General features: G+C 33.1%; 1 protein-coding gene across 1 annotated transcript; it reads left to right on the plus strand.

Annotated features, from left to right (window-relative positions):
• Nucleotides 1–9,714: 9,714 nt before the first annotated feature.
• LOC120085920 (putative leucine-rich repeat receptor-like serine/threonine-protein kinase At2g19230) lies at nucleotides 9,715–18,770 on the plus strand. Its single transcript, XM_039042232.2, has 13 exons — nucleotides 9,715–9,933; nucleotides 14,602–15,121; nucleotides 15,211–15,698; nucleotides 15,795–15,930; nucleotides 16,002–16,073; nucleotides 16,183–16,254; nucleotides 16,365–16,445; nucleotides 16,563–16,717; nucleotides 16,840–17,060; nucleotides 17,170–17,296; nucleotides 17,699–17,761; nucleotides 17,865–18,054; nucleotides 18,127–18,770. Exons 1-13 carry the CDS (start codon nucleotides 9,852–9,854, stop codon nucleotides 18,464–18,466), a joined length of 2,547 nt encoding a protein of 848 aa, XP_038898160.2. The 5' UTR covers nucleotides 9,715–9,851; the 3' UTR covers nucleotides 18,467–18,770.
• The last annotated feature ends 227 nt before the right edge of the window (nucleotides 18,771–18,997 follow it).

Genomic DNA, 18,997 nt, shown 5'->3' on the forward strand with positions numbered 1-18,997 from the left:
ATTCATTAATTTTGGCAGAAAAGAAAATATGCTTCAACAGAAATAAATGAATTTCATGACATACCTTTGAAGAACTTCCTATAAGCATTAAACCAACTACAAATCTCCTCTGAATCTTGTTGTAGACCACCCCAAGATCTTCCCTACTATCCTCTTGGTGCTCTAGATTGAGTGGTGAGACTCAAATAAGCTGAAATTAAGGGAATTTTGAAAAACTCATAGTAGCAACCCAGTAGAAGAACAACCTTCTTCTCTCACGAATTTTTCTAAAAAAATTGTTCGGTTGCCTTACCTTCAAAACACTCAAATCTCTTCAATATATTGCAGACATTCATGCAAAGAGATTTGCAACATGAAATGCAGCTCATGCTTGGAGTTAATGAAGACAAGGGAAAAACCATTTTCCAACTTTGTGTTTTTCTTTTATTTTTCAATTTTATCAACATTGTTTACATAAATCAATTTTATTTAATAAAATTGAAAATATTATTAATTTTGTAAAATTAATTTCATAAATTAATTTTTTTAATAAAATTAATAAATAATAATTTAAACAATCTAAATAATTCTAATTAATTTAATATCAAATATTAAATTAATTTTTACACAATTCCATCTTCAAAAATTAAATCATATTTAAATATTATTTCTCCAATTTCATTAATTCTAATTTGAAATGATTTGAACATTTCAAATTAACTTATCATGCTATTCTAGAGTTTATCCATTTACGAGCTAGTAGGGGGACCTCGTGGACCTATAGACCATGGGCTCCAACGATTCGAGATTAATCGGCTAAACTCATTAGACTGATCTAACCCCCATTCGTTAACTAATGGATGATTCCACTAAAGCCCTTAGCTGAACTCCCCTCACTATAGATATATTATGGCCACTCAATATAACCATGATTAGTAAGTTAACCCTTCATAGGTTGCTCGTAATAACGGCTGGGTTGAATCTATGTTCTACCCCCGAAATTACCTCTTGTTCCTTAAGTCCCTCTGATCTCCTAATGAACAATTGATTTATTACCTCACACCGCTCACGAATGCTCATAAAACCAGTTACCAACGTTCAATTATTCGGTTATAATCCCCAGGTAGGAGGTGTTCCATAGACCGTCAACTTAAGTATCCCCAGCCTTCAACAAGATTATATACCAGTTGAGTTTATAACCCTAGTTTTACAAGTTTAACAACCTATTTTAACTATTAAAACAAATGGTTTGTTGGGAATGTCCTATAACTCACAGTTTGTGTTAAACATTCTACTTATCAATAATAATGACTTGTTGATTTTACATCTTATTATGGAAGTCCAATAAACGCATCCTTGGCTATAGTATGAATGTTGTAACTTTATGTAGTGGCATAAACAGGATCAAGTTGACAATATATAGCCTAAATGGTCTAATAAGTATACGGATGAAATTGGGTATCTCATCCTGGTAACACTATTTGATGCGGCCAACTTTGTAGTTGTTACAAGAAGTTGTAAGGTGTTACAAATGATGTGATCCACAAATCGTTCATGTTGAGACATGTGAGTGGGGGCATCCTATGCAATGAGTTTACATATAGACTGGACCACGAAAATAGTCATTTTTCTTTATAATGACCATTTACTGTTAAAATTGACTATTTCATTTATCTATAACCTAGGTTCTATTTGTTCGGGATTATACTTTGATCTATAAATGGTGAGAGTAGTCTAACAGCATTGCTCAATAAGCTTACCATTTTGAAGATAAGACCGGATGAAAAACTGGGGACAGATTCCAGGTCTTGAATAATCAGGGCCCCACCTTCTCATGATAGAGAAAGGTTTTGATTCATAGAGTTTATGAATCAAAATTGTTCATTAGAAGGCCAACAGGAACTTAAGAAACAAGATGTATTCACAGGGATAAAATGATATTTTTGACTTAGCTGTGATTGCAAACAACCTGTGAAGGATCGACTTACTGATTATGGTTATTAAGTGGATATAATATATCTACAGTGAGGGGAGTTCAACTACGGGCTATAGTGGAGTGTCCCATTAGTTAACGAATAGGGGTTAGATCAAACTAATGAGTTTAGCCGATTAATCTCGAATTGTTGGAGCCCGTGATCTGTAGGTCCACGAGATTCCTGAAGGATATCAGACTTGAGATTTTCATGAGTAGCGGAAATAAGATCATTCCAAATTACAATCATGAATGGATATTACAAATTACAGTCGTATACAAAATATGCGGTTATACAATTAATATAGAAATTACAGCATGAACAATAAATGAATAAGGAAGTACTCTACAAACATTTGTCGTCTTGTCTCCATGCTCCTTGCTCATGAACACTCGAACACAGCAACCTCAAACGCTAGATCTACACGACCGCAACACTATATGAACACTTCGCGCTCGTCCTCAATGATCACCTCGATCACGAACTCCTCAGAATCTCGACAATGTCGAGTTGAGTATGACACCACCAACAAGACTACCTTGGTATTCTCGGTGTGAGAATCCATAGGGTGGGCTCTGTTCGGACTTTTTATGAGACAAACGAAAGAGGAAACACCAATCGTGTACACGATTAGGCAAGTGGGAGATGGCGGAGACCTATCATATAGGTTGATGCCCAATCGTTTAGCTAAAGCTATGCGATCGTTAGCTCATCGTTTAGCTTAGTGTCTGTTGCCTACAAACACTACACGATCGTTTACTTTGGGCAAGCTATTGCTTAGTAAATACTGCACAATCGTTTAGCTCGCCCAAGTTGTCGTTTAGTAAATTTGTATTTACTTGACAACTTTTGTGAGTTTTCTTTTTGTCGAGAGAAATCTCAAAACCAATTTTTAGCTTTTGTAAAACCTTACTAAAATTAGGAAAATAATTTTCCTTTTAACTCACGGTTACCATGAAAATCCAATAACCTCCCACTCAATTGGTTATTAAAGAAAAAGAATTAATTATCCAATAATTAATATTATTATAAATATAAATGTTAACCAACTTATCATACTATATTTATAACCTATAGTTTTAATATTTCATCTCATGAAACATATAAACCATAGTTCTTTTTTCTATTCCATGGTATTTAATGTAAATCTTATTTACATCAATTCTCCACTAGATGTATCTCATATATCATATATAACCAAAATACCTCTTGTCAATTTGAACATTTCAAATCAACACCAAGAACTGATCCTTAATTGAATCCATTAAGCTACCAAGGGGACCTTATAGACCTGTAGCCCAAAACTCTAACAATACGTGAATAACTGACTAAACTCTTTAATCACGGGATCCACCATTTGTTAATTTCCAGGCACTCCACTAAAGACCGAAAGCTGAACTCTCCTTACCACATATATATTATGTGTCCATTTTAACTAATCAGTAGTGTGACAACCCTTCACAGATCGCTCGTAAGTACAATTGGGCCAATAACCGTTATGCTTCTATAGTTACATCTGTCTCCTTAAGTACCACTGATCCCTCTAATGAACATAAGTCATAGTCCTACTATGATTGAGTCCTCTTCCAAAGAGAAGCCGTGGCCACTATGTTCAAGCCTCGGATTCAACCCTTAAGGGAACAATCTCTCTACTTATCCCTGTTTCGAGAAAGGAGTGAATTCCATCTTGTGGATTGAGTTCCTAGCTCTCATATCAGACAAGTCGTAAAAAAGATAGGCATGTTGAGTTGGCAATCTGGCTACTCTCACCCATACTAATCAAAGAACCACCCTCAAAGGCAGAAGTTCCCAAAACACTCAGGATTGAGGTCGTGTCACCTATGGTTGTTTAGGTGAGATGCAAGTCTCTAGTATCAATGGCGTTATATACAGAGTCTAATCATCTCGTGGTCCAGGTCTTATACAAACTCTTTGTATAGGACACCCTCGCTCGCATGTGTCCACATGAATAGTCAGGATCTACCATCTATAGTAGTTGTACAACACTTGCAAACCTTTACAAAGCGGGCCGTCTCCATAGTTTCACCAGGATCAGGTATCCCACTTTAATCCTTATACTACAGACTTATTTAGGTTATCACTTAAATCATGATCCACTTGTATATCACATATACATGCTTAAGTTCACATAAAATAATCAAAGAGATTTGTTTATTGGATATGAGTAAACGCCAGAATTAAATAACACTTATTTTATTTATTAAACAATGTGTATCTTTACAAAACAACGAGACTCCAGGAGAATTAGAACACCAATCCCAACAGTCCCCTTACTAGCTTGTAAATGGTTAAGCTTTAGAGGAGCTTGAGAAATTAATTTGAAAATTCAAATTAAATGGAACAGAATAATATATATTTATATATCATTTAAATATATGAAGATGATTATTGTGCAAAAATTAATTTAATATTTGATATTAAATTAATTTATGAAATTAATTTTAAAAAATCATTTTTCAGTTTATTATAACAAAGTGGTTTTGAAATAAATTTTTTATTTTTAAAAGAAAATTGAAAAATCGGTTTTGCATGTCATTCAAATAGAAAATGTTGTTTTTCCATTATCATCATCTTCATGCTCACATAAAGTCAATTTCCTTCTCTTCATTAATACTCCAAACATGAGTTGCAAGCCATGCAATTCACTTCTTTGCATGTTCATCTGCAATAAATAAAGACGTTTGGAATGATTTAAAGGAGGCTAATATAGAAATTGGGAGAGAAAATCTCTGTGAGAAGAAAGAGTTCTTCCAATCGGGCTGCTGTGAGTTCTTCACTGTTCTTCATCGATTCAAGTTGTTATTGAGTCCCACAACTCTGTTTGAATCTCCAAGAGGATAGTGAGAAAGATCTTGAGGTGGTTCACGGTGATCTTTGGTGAAGACTGCTATTGTACAATCAAGTTCTTCAAAGGTATGATCTTAAAACCCTCTTTTTAGAAGAGCATGCTTTAGTTTTTGCCAAAATTAGTGAATTTGAATGCTTATGGATCCTTAATACTTCCACTGCATGTTATTTAACTCTTACATGGTTAACTTAAGTGAGCATGCAACTGTTCTCTGTTATGGATTTTAAATGTCTAACCCAATTTTTTAATAGCTTACAAAATTTTAGACATGCTTAACATCCACAACAAACAACAAAGGCATTCAATATCTAATATAACTATTATATTAAATAAAAGAAACCCTAATATATATACTATATATTATAACATTTTATAACATACTTTCAATGCATGTAACATGCTTCCTACGGTGGGATTTTAAATCTAAATGGCATACTGTATGCACTGCATAAATAATTAAACACTAACTGATATGACTTTAGTTTTGGCATAAACAAGCAAACAAAATCCAATTATTACGAAATAGTTTCTAAACTGCTTCCAGACTGCTCGAACCGCTCCAAAACGAACTTAAGTAGCTTGAACTAGACCTGAACCGTCTGAATCGGGCTAGCCAAAAACCATTTGAGGTTGAACTAGACCAGACCTCAAGAGAACCGGTCGAACCAGCAACTCTTGCTCTTGCTCAACATCTCGCTAAGTCTCATCGTTTAGCAATGACGATCATCGTCTTGCATTTTACTTGATCGTTTAGCAAAGTTACACGATCGTGTAGTGTTTTCCATCTATCGCATAGTGTCATCGTCTAGTGTCGAAGGAAGCTACACAATCACTTAGTGTCTAACACTATCGCGCAACTCCATCATTTAGCACGGACAATTTACTACATGATCACTTAGGTCCATCGTCTAACGCTTGAAGTTGATCGTTTAACGCGTGCAAAAGGTAAACAATCGCTTAGTGCTATTGTATAGCATTCAACGCATCACCCAGCTGTCGCACATAGGTAGGTAATCGTGTAGTGCTATCGCTTAGCATCTCGACGTAGCTGTGACATTGAGGTAAATGATCGTGTAGTGCTATCGCTTAGCATCTCAACGCATCGTTTAGCTCCCGATCAAAGGTAAACGATCATGGTAAGCGATCGCTCAGCGCTATTGTATAGCTCTTCACCACATCGTTTAGCTCCCACCTGAAGCTACACGATCATGTAGTGCCATCGTATAACAATACAATGCATCACTTAGCTTCTGCAGGTACACGATCGTCTAGCGCATAACACCTCAACGATCAATGTCCGAAGCTACATGATCATATAGCTTTTCTTCATATCGTCTAACATATGAAGCTAAATAATCGTTTAGCTACTGAAGCTTAACGATGATATGAACAGAGGATGATTTTCTAGAATCTGCAACTCGATCTCTTCGCTTGTTTCTTTGATTTATAATTTAATTTCAACTTTAATGACTCCAAATAAATTACATACTCTTGAGAACACATATAAGCTCATCAAGAAAGAGTCAATTACAAATTTAAATGAGAAATCAAAGCGAAATTAAAAGCCAAAACTAAAAAAATCATATCAGTACAACAGTTTCATATTTTCATATAAAACACCCACCAAACCAAAATTAAACCAAGTTAAATGCTTATATGATGCTCTTGTACCAGTTGTTAGAAGTACCAATGCACAATGGAAGAAACTAGGATCCATAAACACTCTAATTCATTAATTTTGGCAGAAAAAAAAACATGCTTCAACAGAAATAAATGAGTTTCATGACATACCTTTGAAGAACTTCCTATAAGCTTTAAAGTAGCTGCAAATCTCCTCTGAATCTCATTGTAGACCACCCCAAGATCTTCCCTACTATCCTCTTGGTGCTCTAGATTGAGTGATGAGACTCAAAATAAGTTGGAATTAAGGAAATTTGGAGAAACTCACAGCAGCAACCCAGCAGAAGAACAACTTACTTCTCTCACGAATTTTTCTAAAAAATTTGTTCGGTTGTCTTACCTTCAAAACACTCCAATCTCTTCAATATATTGCAGACATTTATGCAAAGAGATTTGCTGCATGAGATGCAGCTCATGCTTGGAGCTAATGAAGAGTGAAGAAGTGGGCTGTTGGTGAGCTACTACATGAAGATAAGGGAAAAACCATTTTCTAACTTTGTGTTTTTCTTTTCTTTTTCAATTTTATCAAAATTGTTTTCATAAATCACTTTTATTTAATAAAACTGAAAAATATTATTAATTTTATAAAATTAATTTCATAAATTAATTTTCTTAATAAAATTAATTTCATAAATTAATTTTCTTAATAAAATTAATAAATAATTATTTAAACAATCTAAATAATTCTAATTAATTTAATAGCAAATATTAAATTAATTTTTACACAATTCCATCTTCAAATATTTAAATCATATTTAAATATTATTTTTCCATTTTCATTTAATTCTAATTTGAATATTTCAAATTAACTTATCACTCTATTCTAGAGTTTATCCATTTACAAGCTAGTAGGGGGACCTCACGGATCTACAGATCATGGGCTCCAAGATCCGAGATTAATTGACTAAACTCATTAGACCAATCTAACCCCCATTCGTTAACTAACGAATGATTCTACTAAAGCCCATAGCTGAACTCCCTTCACTGTAGATATATTATGGCCACTCAATATAACCATGATTGGTAAGTTAATCCCTTCACAGATTGCTCGTAATAATGACTGAGTCAAATATCTGTTTTACCCTCGAAATTACCTCTTATTCCTTAAGTCCCACTGATCCCCTAATGAACAATTGATTCCAATAACAAATAAAATCCCTCTCGGGCTAATGAGAAGGTGGGACCTCTTGTTCAAGACCCAGAATCAGCACTTGAAGGGAATAACCTCTCTACTAACCCTAATCGGGTAGGAGTGAATTCCCTCTTGCACCCTATGTTCCCAGCTATTCATCTGGTTTTATCCCCAAAATGGTAAACTTATTGAGCAGAAGCAGTTGGTCTACTCTCATTGTTTGTAGATCAAATGATAATCCCGAACAAACAGGAGTTCATAGTTAGCTCAAGATTAAAGTCAAGTTACCTAGGTCATCATTTTGAAATAGCCAGTGTTAAACAGTAAACATCGTTATAAAGTAAGAGTGATTGGTTTTGTGGTCCGATCTTACACAAAACTCATTTGCACAGGACACCCCTACTCCTCATGTCCCAACATGCACGAATTAAGATCATTTCGTATGTAGCACTTTACAACTCTTTGTAACAACTACAGAGTAGGCCGCATCTAATAGTGTTACCAGAATAAGGTACCCAACCTTATTCATATATTATAGATCATTTTGACTATTTACTCGAACCTGATCCACTTGTATGTCTTCACGTAAAGTTGAAGTACTCATGTAATAGTCAAGGGACTTTGGTTTATTGTATTTAGAAAAAACAATATGTTCAATAACAACTTTATTGAATTTTCAGAAAGTTCTATTGTTTACAAACCATGAGTTTTAGGACATAAAACCTAATAGTTATGGCATGAATTGACCTATTATCGTCCCTCGAGCACCTGTGGCAAGTGTACTTGCAGAGGCATAAAAAATCAAAGTATTTTTATCAAACTAAATATGTGATGTGTTTCCTCGTGGGATTGAATGACTCCTTTGCTTAGGTTCGTACTCAACTCTTATTGATGAAGCCTAAACCGTCGATTAACAAAGTATTTGCACTTGTTACTAAGAAGTTGAGCAACACTTTGTTTTTACCTCCTCCCCACGACCTTTGCTGTTAGAAACACTTCATCTTCCTCAAACACTCAATCTTCGAAGCCACAACACTCCACTTGACAGAATAAATGTCGAGACTGTCTGATACGCACATTTTGTAACACTATAACAAAAACAGTATTTCTTGATGTTTTTTAATGCCAAGTGTCTCTGTTCTTGACGTCTTTAAAAACGTCAAGAAATCTAGTGTCAAGAATGTGGATGTTTAGGAATAAAACGTCAAGAATAGTGACACTTGACATGAAAAATATAAGCCTTCTTAACCAGGAAAAAACGTAAAGATATTTTTGTATTGATATGCGAAAAATGTCAAGATATGGGTGTTTTTGACAAGAATAAAAATTAACAATTCCATAAACAATTCCAAACCCCATGAAGGATTTCTAAGTTATAAAAAATGGAGAACACCATATGAAAAATTTCAAAAAATTGAACAATTCCAAATTAGCAAGAATTAAACCAAATACTAACAAAAATATACTTAAGATTTGAACATCATTATATATATGATGAAATTAGTTAAAATATCATTTTGGTCCCTATACTTTATAATTAGTTTAATTTTATTCTCCATACTTTCAAATGTCTAATTTTAGTCCTTTCATAATAAATCACAAATTAGTCTCCATTGCTACTTTTGTTCAAAACCTTTTTATTATTCATTAACATTTTTAATATAAATTTTGAAAACATATTTTACATAAAAATTATTATTACTATTATTTAACTAATTTTGATTAAAAATTAATTATGAGAGGCTAAAATTCAGATTTATAGAAACACATTGATTAAAAATAGACATTTTTAGGGAGTGTTTGGCTCATGAACTTCATAAGTCGATACTAAATAACTCAACTTTAATAGTGTTTATTATTGAAATTAGCATTAAACCTTAAAACCTAAACTCACATCTTCCACTCTTTCTTTATTCTTTAGGTTAGTATAACTATACACCCAAATACATACTTCTTAAATCCAACATATTAATCCTACGCTTCATAACTCAATGTTTAAAAGTAGTACCGAAATTGACCGAAGAGTAAGGTACAAACACTGAAACGATATTATTTAAGAGTAAGGAATGGGTTAAGGCTACAATTCCAAACAAGCATTTAAGTGGGAAATTGAGAGGGACAATTGAGTTAAAAAAGACTACAAATTTGGTTATATAGATAGAGATGAAGAGAGAAGAATAATAGTATAGTTTTCATTTGGTCTGGGTTTTCCTTGAAAATGGAATGGAGCTGGTTGGTTGCCTCTCTGAGTGTTTTGGCGGTGGGTTTCCTCTTCGTCCACGCCGACCAACTTCCACAAGGTAAAAACTACACTAACCAAAATCTTCCCGTGTGTTCTTAAGTCCGACATGGATTCGCCCCTTTAATCAATCAACTATAATCTCTACCTTAATGAAAATCACTTTACACATGATTTTGTTGGCCCCGATTTGAATCACTTTTTTCGTTTTTGTTAGTTTGTTAAGAGCATATCTGGGAGTGGTAGTTGAAACATTGATTTTTGAAAAAGAAATTTAGCAATTATTGATTTTCTCAAATTGATTTTTTTATACCATCACTCTTATTTTTTGGTTTCTATTTTTTCTTTTTTAAATTAAACTTTTAAACATTACTTTTACTTCTAGTTTATTGTATTATTAGGTACCTTTTTAAAAATATATTTTAAAACCAAATTAACTTTTGAAAACTAAAAAAAATATTAAAAAATTGATTTGTTTTTAATTTTGGCTGAGTTCAATTTTTTTTTTTTTTAAAATGATATCTTATTAAAAGATTGTAAGGAAACAATCACGAAAAATAAACCAAAATATTTACAAAATATGACAAAATTTTAGAATAATTAATGATAGACGCTGATAGACATGGATAGACTTCTTTTAGAATACTTTTAAAAAACTAATACAATACGTGTTATATTTAATTTGAAAGCTAATAATTTCTTTTAGAATTCAACAATCTCAATTTGTAAGTAACAATACATGTAATATTTGTTTTGAAATCTTTATTCTAATTTTTAAGTAAAAATTCAACATTCTTACCTAATTTATGCATGTATATAATTTAGGTCTCTGAACTTCTTTTATATATAAATTTATTTTATTTATTTTCAGACTTGTCTCTTTAAAATATCTTGTATTTTTTTTATAAAATAAATTTAGCTACATGAAACATATATATATATTTTAAAATTAACAATATAATCAAACTATTTAACTTATTTATTTTATATATGCATTTCACATCTACATGAAAAGAAGCATCTATTGGATGTGTAACCACCACCCTCTAAATATTCATGTCCCTTTCAAGTTGCGTCCAATCAACGCCAATTGCACCGGTTCTACATTAATCTTTAATTTTGAAATATATAAATATATTTTGTTAATTAACATGAAGGCTCATATTGTCAACACCAAGGTCACATCTATTGTTTTTTTAATGGACACCTATAATAAAAAAGGCTCATACTATTAGGGTAACATAAGAATTTCCTAAAAATAAAAGGGCAAAATAAGCATATAAAAATTATCCCCTTTGAAAATAAGAAAGAAGATGACTATTGTGAGATAACTATTTTATCTACATTGTCACAACATTCCACCAACAATTACAAAATATAATCGAGAGATAAATGAACACAAGAGATTGGTAACCCATTTCGGTGTAAACCACCTACATCTGGGGGCAGTGTGCCCAGGAAAGATAACTTCACTAATATTAATGATAAACAATTACAACGTAGTACTTCTCTGTAATGATAACACAATTACAATGACTCTTGAACAACTTTATTATTCAACCGTACACCTAGATTCCCCATATATTTGAGACTTTCTCTCACGAAAACTTAGATTCCCCTAAGTGATAATATCGGCGAAGAATGTCTTAAGCTTCCCCTAAGACTGAGACTCCCTCTTTGTAAGGCTTGAGCTCCCCTCAAGTCGTGAGACTTTTTCTCATTGGCATTGTATCTTTCCTTTTAAGAACAAAGTCCCTTTTGCTCGAATGGCTTAAACTTCTCCCAAGCTCTGAGAATCTCTTCTCACATGAATCGTGATACACATAACATAAACAAAATGGAGTATGTCTCCAGATGATGCAATTATCTCCTTCGTACTTTGTCGATATACTTACAATGAAGAGCAACCCTAACTTCCAAAACAGTTGTACATTAAAAAAAAGGAAAAAGATCGACAAATAATATCGCAGAAGGAAAATCCCAATAAGGAAAGAAATTTGCAAATTTTGCATTTTCAAGAAATATTCCTTTGCCATAAACCACAAATGCAATGATATCTCCGATAATATTTGCAACACTTAAACAAATGTTGCCAACCACACAAGATCTAGTTCCCTTATAGCCTCTTTCATATATAGAATATATTAAAGAAAAAAAAAAAAGTAAACATGAATCCTAACAAATCAATCCATATACCTTGTTGTCGTAATGCCTTGGAAATGCTAGAAAATCCTATCTAAATATGTTTATTCTTTGCCTTTCTACAAAGAATCAAATGAAATTGAAAGTTATTCCTAAAAAAATATAATCAAATGGAAATGGCTAAACAAAGAACACAAAAACGTACATCTAAAAAAATAAACAAAACAACAACAACTAGTTCGTTACTCCAACACTTTCTAAAACATTTACATTTTCGGAGATCATTGCCTCTCACCACCTACACAAAGTAAGTCACCATAATTCATCCAATTAACCAAAGTAAGAACTTTATGACCATAAATTTTCTCTCCAAAAAGTAATTTGAACAAAAACAAAAGAGAGGAAAAAAAGAACTTGGAATTGTTATCACTCAATCGTATCAATTACACCGTAGTACTTATTTGTAATGATAACACAATTACAGTGACTCCCGAACAACTTTATTACTCAACTGTACACCTAAACTCCCCATATATTTGAGACTTCCTCTCAAGGAAACTTAGACTCCCCTAAGTGATAGTATCAGCGAAGAATGTCTTAAGCTTCCCCTAAGCAAGACTCCCTTTTTGCAAGGCTTGAGCTCCCCTCAAGTCATGAGACTTTTTCTCATTGGCATTGTATCTTTTCTTTTAAGAACAAAGTTCCTTTTGCTCGAAAGGCTTAGACTTCTCCCTAGCTCTGAGAATCCCTTCTCACATGAATCGTGATACACATAACATAAACAAAATGGAGTATGTCTCCAGGTGATGCAATTATCTCTTTCGTACATTGTCAATATACTTACAATGAAGAGCAACCCTAACTTCCAAAACAGTCGCATACTAAAAAAAGAAAAAGATCGACAAATAATGCCGCAGAAGGAAAATCCCAACAAGGAAAGAAATTTGCAAATTTTGCATTTTCGAGAAATATTCCTTTACCATAAACCACAAATGCAATGACATCTCTGATAACATTTGTAACACTTAAACAAATGTTGCCAACCACACAAGATCTAATTCCCTTATAGCCTCTTTCATATATAGAATATATTAAAAAAAAAAAAAAAAGTAAACATGAATCTTAACAAATCAATGCATATACCTTGTTGTCGTAATACCTTGGGAATGCTAGAAAATCCTATCTAAATATGTTTTTTCTTTGCCTTTCTACAAAGAATCAAATGAAATTGAAAATTATTCCTAAAAAAATATAATCAAATGGAAATGGTTAAACAAAGAACACAAAAACATGCATCTAAAAAAACAAACAAAACAACAACAACCAGTTCGTTACTCCAACACTTTCTAAAACATTTACATTTTCGGAGATCATTGCCTCTCACCACCTACACAAAGTAAGTCACCAAAATTCATCCAATTAACCAAAGTAAAAACTTTATGACCATAAATATTCTCCCTAAAAAGTAATTTGAACAAAAACAAAAGAGAGGAAAAAAAGAACTTGGAATTATTATCACTCAATCGTATCAATGCTGACATAGATTTTAGAGTCATGTGCCCTTTGGTCCTATTTCGATGTCTATTAATTTAGAATAGTTACTTATGAACAACCGACAAAAATAAAATCCTACAAAAACTTAAGTAAAAGGAAAATAAATTAGGATGATTATCGTAAAAGGGACAAAAGTCTCCTTATGAGAGGTGTTTCATTTTTTTTAATTTTATAGTTCTATAACACGTGCATATAATAATTAAGAGTTAAAATTTCTCTCTCAATTTGATTGTTGCCCAATTATGAATAAACTCATATTAAACCTTTCTTTTGAAAGATTTAATATACTTTATATTTGCTATATTTAATTTGGTATATCCATGATATAACTTATATACTTTATGTTTGATATATCAATTAAAGTTTACAAATAATAATAATTATACAAATATTTGTTGATTGATAAATATGATATATGAATGATAATTTTGATATGTCAATTGTATAACTTATATACTTTATGTTTAGTATATTAACCAATTGATATATTAAATGGTATACTATTAATACAAGCTGATACACCAACAAAAGTAAATTTGAAAGGAAATTTTTCACAAATAAAAAAAAATATCAAATTATTTGTAGAAATAGCAACAAAAAAAAAAGGGATAGATTTCTTCTCTCATTTTTCTATTTTTGAAAATCCTCCCATTTGAAATAATAAAAAATGAAAATCTGCTTTAATGTTTTTCTTTTGCTATATTTATAAATTTGAAAAACTATTACTAAATTTGGAAATTTAATATATATATATATTTTGCTATTATTGCAAGTTCTCCAATAATAAACTTTCAGCTTTATATATGATAGATTAGTAAAAATCTACAAATATAGGATAAGTTATGACTAATAGAGTTTACATTCCTAATAGAAACAAATTAAAAACCTTAAAACTAACTTTTTTTTTTTTTTTGTTTCCAATTTTGTTATTAAGATAGTAGAGTATTTTATTTATATTTTTATTTTGGATTGAAGCTAAGGTTGTAGTTAAAGCTTTAATTATATAATAATGAAGTTTGGGTTGGATTGATAGGTTTCATTAGCATCGACTGTGGTGCAGTTGTTGACTCGGTAGACCTAAACAACGAGATCCCATATAAATCAGACAAGAATCTGATAAATTCAGGAGTGAGTGCTCAGATTTCCCCAGAATTTGCCGATTATAGCCTGCAGTATAGAAACCTAAGGAGCTTTCCGGAGGGAGTAAAGAACTGCTACACTCTCCGGCCAGAAACCGGCAAAAACAACAATTATCTCATCAGAGCCTTCTTCATCTATGGCAATTACGACGGCAAAAACTCCACCCCTGTATTTCGCATCTATCTTGGCGTTAATTTGTGGGATACCATCACCGCCGATGACTTCACAATCGAGGCAATTTACATGGCTCCCACAGACTATATTGACGTATGCCTTGTCAATATAGGAAGTGGAGTCCCTTATATTTCTGCCTTGGAATTACGGCCCTTGCCCAACTCTGTTTATCGCACTGATCCCCAACAATTCATGGCGAGGTGGACTCGACGCGATGTCGGCGGAGAAGATAAATTTAGGTAATCCATTTGGTTTTCCTTGTGTGGTGGCAATGTAAATGAATGTATGATTGATTTTATTCCTAAAACAATTCTTGTTTCTCCGACAGATATCCACAGGATATTGATGATCGAATCTGGAGACCTTATTCTGACTCGTCGTTGAACAAGATACAAACGGACGCGGACATCACACACACCAGTAATGATCCGTACAAATTACCAGAATTAATGTTGAAAACTGCCCATGGAACCCTAAATTCCAGCATTCCTTTCGTCTACGAATGGACCCCTGAAGAGGCCAGCTCTCTATTCTATTTCTGCTTTCATTTCGCTGAGATCGAGAAGTTGGCTTCTTCGGTAAGAGAAATGAGTATTGTGTTGAATGACATCCACACCATTGCACAATCTGTAATTCTCCAGTATCTCATACCACAAACCATATGCTCAACTTCTGCTGGTCTCCCTGTTAATCTCAATCAGCAAAATTATTTACGCATTTCTGCAGCCTCCGGTTCGGATCTTCCTCCCATTGTCAATGGGTTTGAGATTTTTTATATCAGAAACCTCTCTCTTTCACCTACATTCTTACACGACGGTATATCTCTTCCCTTTCACCCTCCAATTTTTGTTCATTAAAACAATAACATTAATGTGTTTTGATGTCATGTAATTTTTGGCTATATATGTATAGTTAATGCTGTAATGGATATAAAGGAGACGTTCAAGTTATTGAATAGTGAGTGGCAGGGGGATCCATGTTTGCCTGAATTTTCTGTATGGAATGGTTTAAACTGCAGCGATAGTAATCCCCCTAGGATAATTTCACTGTGAGTGCTTCCTTTTAACACTACAAACTGGACCTTGTTGCAAAATATTCAAATAATTTCTGTGAAAGCAGGAACTTGAGTAGGAGCAAGTTAACAGGAGAGATCCCATTTTCCATCTCCGATCTCACTCAATTGGAGACTCTGTACGTGCCTCACTGTTTTACATGAAATTAAACTCCCATTGACAAAACCCAATACATATAATAGCTCTTCCTTTGATTTTAATCTTCAACCTGCTTTTTTATCTTACAGGGATTTATCATACAATGACTTAAGTGGACCACTTCCAGAATTTCTAGCGCAACTGCCTCTTTTAAAAATCCTGTAAAATAATAGCTTTTTCAACCTTCAATTCTCAATTGCAAGTAAAACATTTTGCAAGATCAGTATAACTGATTAGATTACTGATTTCCTTTTGACCATTTTTTTTGCAGCAATTTAACTGGTAATAATCTTGGTGGCACGGTTCCGGAAGCACTTCTTGTGAAATCTAGAGATGGAGTTTTGAATTTGAGGTCCGACTAAGTATATTCCCCAAACTCAACACAAAATTCATATATTCTTCTCGTCACTTTCCTTCTATTTTGTGATTTATATTCTCACTTTCTTCTTCTTCCTCTTGTTGGAAGCAGAGTGGCTGATAATCCAGAACTCTGTTTGTCACCTCCTTGCAAGAAAAAGAAAAAGAAAGTTTCTGTTCTTCCTGTTATCATTGCTGTAGTAGGAACCGTCATCCTAATTATAGCCTGCTTGGTCTTACTTTTAATCTATAAGAGAAGCAAGAAAAGTAAGTCATGTGACTTCTTGATGCCGCTTTTATGTTTCTGATGATAAGTATTGGGCCTTAGAGAGAATTTAGAGAGAAGAAGTACCTGCTTGTAAATTTGTCTTGTGGATTATTTATTGTAGAGAAATCGATGAAGTCGATGGAAGAGAAAATTTCACTGAAGCAAAAACATCGAGAGTACAGTTACTCTGAAGTTGTGAGTCTCACAAATAATTTCAAAGACATCATTGGAGAAGGAGGATTTGGAAAAGTATATAAAGGTGCTTTGAAAGATAAAACTTTGGTTGCTGTAAAGCTGCTCTCATCAACATCAAAGCAGGGTTATAAGGAATTTCAAACTGAGGTTATGAATAATATATGTTCTAAAAGATTACAGGACCTTTTCCTTTTTTTTTCTTTATTTTTTTTTCCGCTTTTCCAATTCTGATTGAATTCATATGATAATGCTTCAGGCACAACTCTTAATGATCGTTCATCACCGAAACTTGGTTTCTCTTGTTGGATATTGCGACGAGGGTAACACCAAGGCACTCATTTATGAATACATGGTCAATGGAAATTTGCGGCAACGTTTATCTGGTAATCATGTTTTATGATGAAATTTCACTTTCTATTGTCTATCAGAGGTAGAATAATATCAAAATGTAAAAGATAAAGCAGTAATATATAACCTAAAATGAAGCCTGTTATTGAGTAGTCCCACTCAAGTCTAAACTCAATAAAATATTGTTTATCTTCGTCCCTTTCTGCTCCTTCTATTTATATCCTTTTTTTTTTCTTTTGTCTAACTACTAATGCCTCTACTAGCAATATTCTTACTTCTATCCTAATAGAATTTCTATCAAAATCCTAGAACCCTAAATTTGTATAGGAAATGAAGTCTTGAGACAAATGTTCCCAAAGACGTGTGGATGATAAATCCAGAATTTTGCAGTGTGAGGTTAATTAAAATTAGAATTAATAGGTTTGTTTCGGCTGCAGAGACAAGTACAAATGCTCTGAGTTGGAATGAAAGACTTCAAATTGCAGTGGATGCAGCACATGGTTACCATCATCATCAACCTTCTACTTTCTCACCTTTTTTCTTCATTATTATTATTGTCTTATTTAATTATTTTCTTTCTTTCCTCTTCCCTGGATGTTTCAGGGCTTGATTATCTACACAATGGTTGCAAGCCAACAATAGTCCACAGAGATTTAAAACCTGCCAACATACTATTAGATGATATGATGCAAGCCAAAATATCTGATTTTGGATTGTCTAGAACTTTTCAAGTTGAAAATCAATCTGAAATATTAACACAATTAGCTGGAACGCCAGGGTACTTTGATCCCGAGTAAGTACTTCAATTGGTTTCATCTTCTATGCATGATGTCGGAAAATTGATGTAATTTGTTTTGTTTTTCAGAAGCCAAACACTTGGACATTTGAATAAGAAAAGTGACGTTTATAGCTTTGGGATAATCATATTTGAGTTGATCACTGGATCCCCTGCAATAACAAGAAGCCACAATGGCAATAGTATCCACCTTCTAGATTGGGTTGGTCCAGTAATGAAGAAAGGGAATATTGAAGATGTGGTTGATATGAGAATAAATGCCGAAGTTAACAATAACTCAGCTCGTAGAATGGGCGAGATAGCAATGTCATGCACCCACCCAAATGGTGACCAAAGGCCTGACATTAGTGTTGTCTTGGAGGAGCTTAAGGAGTGTTTGGCAACTAAGAACAGTTTCAGAAAGTTATGAATTTTCTTCAGCAACTTTATATGAGTTAGATGCTGGTTCTCGGTCTTAGGTAATTGTATTTCATTCTTACGTTCAAAGCTAGTTGGTTGACTGTGATTTGGAATTTCTGGTATTTATATAGCACATGAACATGTTTAATGGCTTAGAAAAATATTTTCAGAATTTAACAGAAATATTAAGCTAAGGCATTATTTTGTAAAATTGTGTTCTCGTTTTCGGACCATGAGTTCATTGTACTTGGTTGTGAAAACATGTATAAAAATACTGGAGACCGTTGAGGCTTCATCCCTTGAATTTGGTAAAATACATGGACAATTGATTGATAAGAAGATACTCTTTGTCAGATTGAGGGTTTCTTTCGTTTGTTTTTATCCTATTACCGGATTGTGGTACAAAGAAGTTGAGTAGCTTTCGTTGGAAAAATCTCTGTTATGGCAAAAGGTATCGTGTAGAGTTACATAATGCTATTCCATTGTGTAATAACAGATGTAAGGTCGTAATCACAATAGAATGGAGTGAATTTACACTAAG

Source organism: Benincasa hispida, chromosome 9, assembly GCF_027475165.1.
Source record: "Benincasa hispida cultivar pf3 chromosome 9, pf3_genome.v1.1, whole genome shotgun sequence".
In the NCBI taxonomy this organism is placed as follows: domain Eukaryota; kingdom Viridiplantae; phylum Streptophyta; class Magnoliopsida; order Cucurbitales; family Cucurbitaceae; genus Benincasa; species Benincasa hispida.

Coding starts and splice junctions, on each gene's coding strand:
- LOC120085920 (XM_039042232.2), top strand. CDS start 9,852: ATGGAATGGAGCTGGTTGGTTGCCTCTCTGAGTGTTTTGGCGGTGGGT. Junction 16,255..16,364: donor CTGCCTCTTTTAAAAATCCT/GTAAAATAATAG, acceptor TTTTTTTTGCAG/CAATTTAACTGGTAATAATC. Junction 17,061..17,169: donor ATAAGGAATTTCAAACTGAG/GTTATGAATAAT, acceptor ATAATGCTTCAG/GCACAACTCTTAATGATCGT.